The sequence below is a fragment of the Etheostoma cragini genome, chromosome 1 (assembly GCF_013103735.1).
Source record: "Etheostoma cragini isolate CJK2018 chromosome 1, CSU_Ecrag_1.0, whole genome shotgun sequence".
Taxonomy (NCBI): domain Eukaryota; kingdom Metazoa; phylum Chordata; class Actinopteri; order Perciformes; family Percidae; genus Etheostoma; species Etheostoma cragini.
The window spans coordinates 32,591,656-32,594,558 of record NC_048407.1 but is presented as its reverse complement, the minus strand read 5'-3'; the positions used below and the strand labels follow the sequence as shown (position 1 = coordinate 32,594,558).

Below are 2,903 nucleotides of genomic sequence, written 5' to 3'. Positions count from 1 at the left end.
TGACAGCCGATTGGTTGGTTGGGGTTAGCATTGACAGCCGAATGGTTTGTTGGGGTTAGCAGAAGCATTCTTAAACTCACGTCCAGTCATGAATAGGTTTGTTTTCAGAGTAGCACCGTTACAGAGATGTCTTCAAATTAAGACAAAGAAAAACAAAACCCTTCTTTTTTTATTGTTTACCAGAAGAAGCCAAAGTTCTTCCGTGTTAAACATGATAACGTCCCGTTTATGACCAGTAGGGCTCGTTTGGGTCTAAAGTCGACTACGATTTCTTTGATTTTAAAGGTGCTCCAAGCAATGTTGGGTGACCTTACTTCTTGTTGACGTTCAAAGTATTTCCAGCATATCTCTCTAACACATCTGTCGGTTAAATCAACCGTACGTAAAATATCTCTCTTTAGTCGAGGACATTTAATGTTTAAAATTTGAAAAGAATAAGAACAAAATCTGAAATGTGATGCGAGCGTTTTGGGAAGAAATCACGCGCTAGTTTAGAATTTGAAATCCATCGTTGGGTTGTACTGGAGCAAGGTGTTTTAACTGCACTTACATGTACTATTTCACAAAATACTAGAAGCAAATACTACTCGTGTAGCGGCTGAATGTGATGAGAAGTATAAATATCTGTACCTGCTGAGTTTTGGAACTGTTTGTACTTTTCTAGAGTTGTATATGTCGGGCTGAGATTTTCAATAAATATTTTGTATAAAAAGCCCAAACTGCGTGGATTCCTGACTGACCTAAAATACACCTCACAGGTTTTTTCAACCTTATTCTCCCGTTTTTGTGTCTAAGTGACTGACGGGAACAACAATCTGTTCAATCAATTCTGTTATTGACTAAGATCCTTTCTTTTTTAAACATGAAAACATCCGTGAAATTGCGTTAGTTAAACCCACCAGACTCCATGTAAATAAACAGTAATTTTAGCATCGTTAAACACACTTCATTCAAAGTCTACAAAAACAAAATAAATCTATTCAAAGCACTTTTTGGTCGTCTTTCCAATTTCCAACCATCACAACTCTAGTTCTGGTTGAAGTAAACACATAGTTTACACACTTACATGTGAAAATATGTTGGCTTTAAACACGCTTAAAGTATTGCTTTTTTAAATGCAGTCTGGTGGGTTGTGTCCAGCTTGTATTTCCCTTCACAAAAGTGCTTGTGTTGCTCAGATTAATATTATTAGTGTCTGACAACATCATGGAAAGGATTTCTAAGCAGGTCGATATTTCTGTTATAGACTAAAGATCATTTTTTTTAAACATGAAAATATCCACGAAATTGCGTTAGTTAAACCCACCAGACTCCATGTAAATAAACAGTAATTTTAGCATCGTTAAACACACTTCATTCAAAGTCTACAAAAACAAAATAAATCTATTAAAAGCACTTTTTGGTCGTCCTTACACCTTTCCAACCATCACAACTCTAGTTCTGGTTGAAGTAAACACATAGTTTACACACTTACATGTGAAAATATGTTGGCTTTAAACACGCTTAAAGTATTGCTTTTTTAAATGGAGTCTGGTGGGTTGTGTCCAGCTTGTATTTCCCTTCACAAAAGTGCTTGTGTTGCTCAGATTAATATTATTAGTGTCTGACGAGCTCATCCGGACCTATCCTACTACTTTTTTTTTTTTTTTTTAATCTTTTTTACAATCAACCTGATATATGTAGAAGACTCATTATTGCTCCCGGTGTGATTATAGGTGAAAGAAAGACATGGTGACGACTTTCAACTCGTTGGAGAGACGGGACACCAGGAGAAAATAAACATGTTGTCATGAGCTCAGTAACAATTTAAACTTAACTCTGATTTTAATTTGAAAGATTATACCAATTCAACAAGAAATGAGATTTTAAACTGTTTGTTTACTAGAAAATAACATTTGTTCTAACCAGAGTAGTTGCTATCACCCCCATGAAGAACCCTAATAACACGATGTGTTCACAGGATATAAGTCTTCTCCAACTGCCCCCCCCCCCCAACCTCCAGTTTCCTATAATTAAGACATGGATGTGAAACAGAAGAATCTGAATTATCTTCACGAGTTTCCGCGCAGGAAGGTAAGTTGCCCGATGCTACAATCTGAGCCATACTGAACCATGTGGAGCCAACAGTTTTAATGAATTCATTAATATCAACATGTTACCTACTAAAGCTGTAACAAACTCTGGACACTGGAGTAATTTGAGATTGAGGTAATTGAAAAATGAAATATTTGAATTAAACCGCTTTTTTATCATTGCTTTAACATGTTCACCTACATTGTGCTTTACGTGATTCACACATTCATAAGCGGTTTAAGAAGCATTTAATCCAGATTTATTCTTGCATTTAAGAAAGTAGACTCGATTAGCATGATTTGCTGGAATTTTGGCCAAAAGCCCCATTCAGTAAATTACAAAATACAATTTTGTTTAAATTAATTGGAGCAACTGCATTCTCCTTAGTAATCAATTATAAAGTAATTTAATCACTTAATGTTAGTTTCAATTCGATTCATTTGAGCCAAGTCACCATCTTTGCAGATAAATTCAGAATTTTTTTTAGCCGAGTAGAGTAGCCGCTTTAATTTAGCATCTTGCAAAAACACCTTAAAACTATTAACTATTGGTGCAATATGCAAAGTAAAATTAAATTAACTCTTGTCCCATCTAGTCGTTGTATCGACCATTTAAATAGGTGTTACAAAGACAAAGATTCAACACAAGGAGTTTAGTTTGTGATTTTTATTATCCTTTGCATCGCTCCTTTACTCAGATGGACACTCGATTTTGCCGGCGTTGATGTCATCGATGACATCATGGGGAGGGCGACCATCGATGGTGCATCCGACCGACTGAGCGGTACCCAGGATCTCTTTGATGGTCCCTGCAGGTGGGGGGGGGGGGGG

General features: G+C 36.4%; 1 protein-coding gene and 1 long non-coding RNA gene across 3 annotated transcripts in view; one reads left to right on the top strand and one right to left on the bottom strand.

Moving 5' to 3' along the window:
* LOC117942050 overlaps positions 1-2,903 on the top strand; it is a 17,285-nt gene that overhangs the window by 625 nt on the left and 13,757 nt on the right. The gene's annotated exons all lie outside the window — the stretch shown is intronic.
* rpl12 (ribosomal protein L12) overlaps positions 2,725-2,903 on the bottom strand; it is a 6,092-nt gene continuing 5,913 nt past the window's right edge. For both annotated transcript variants that reach the window (XM_034867130.1, XM_034867138.1), the window contains exon 6: positions 2,725-2,881. In XM_034867130.1, the coding sequence (XP_034723021.1) occupies positions 2,763-2,881 (119 nt within the window). In that variant the 3' untranslated portion in view covers positions 2,725-2,762. The remainder of the gene's footprint in view (positions 2,882-2,903) is intronic.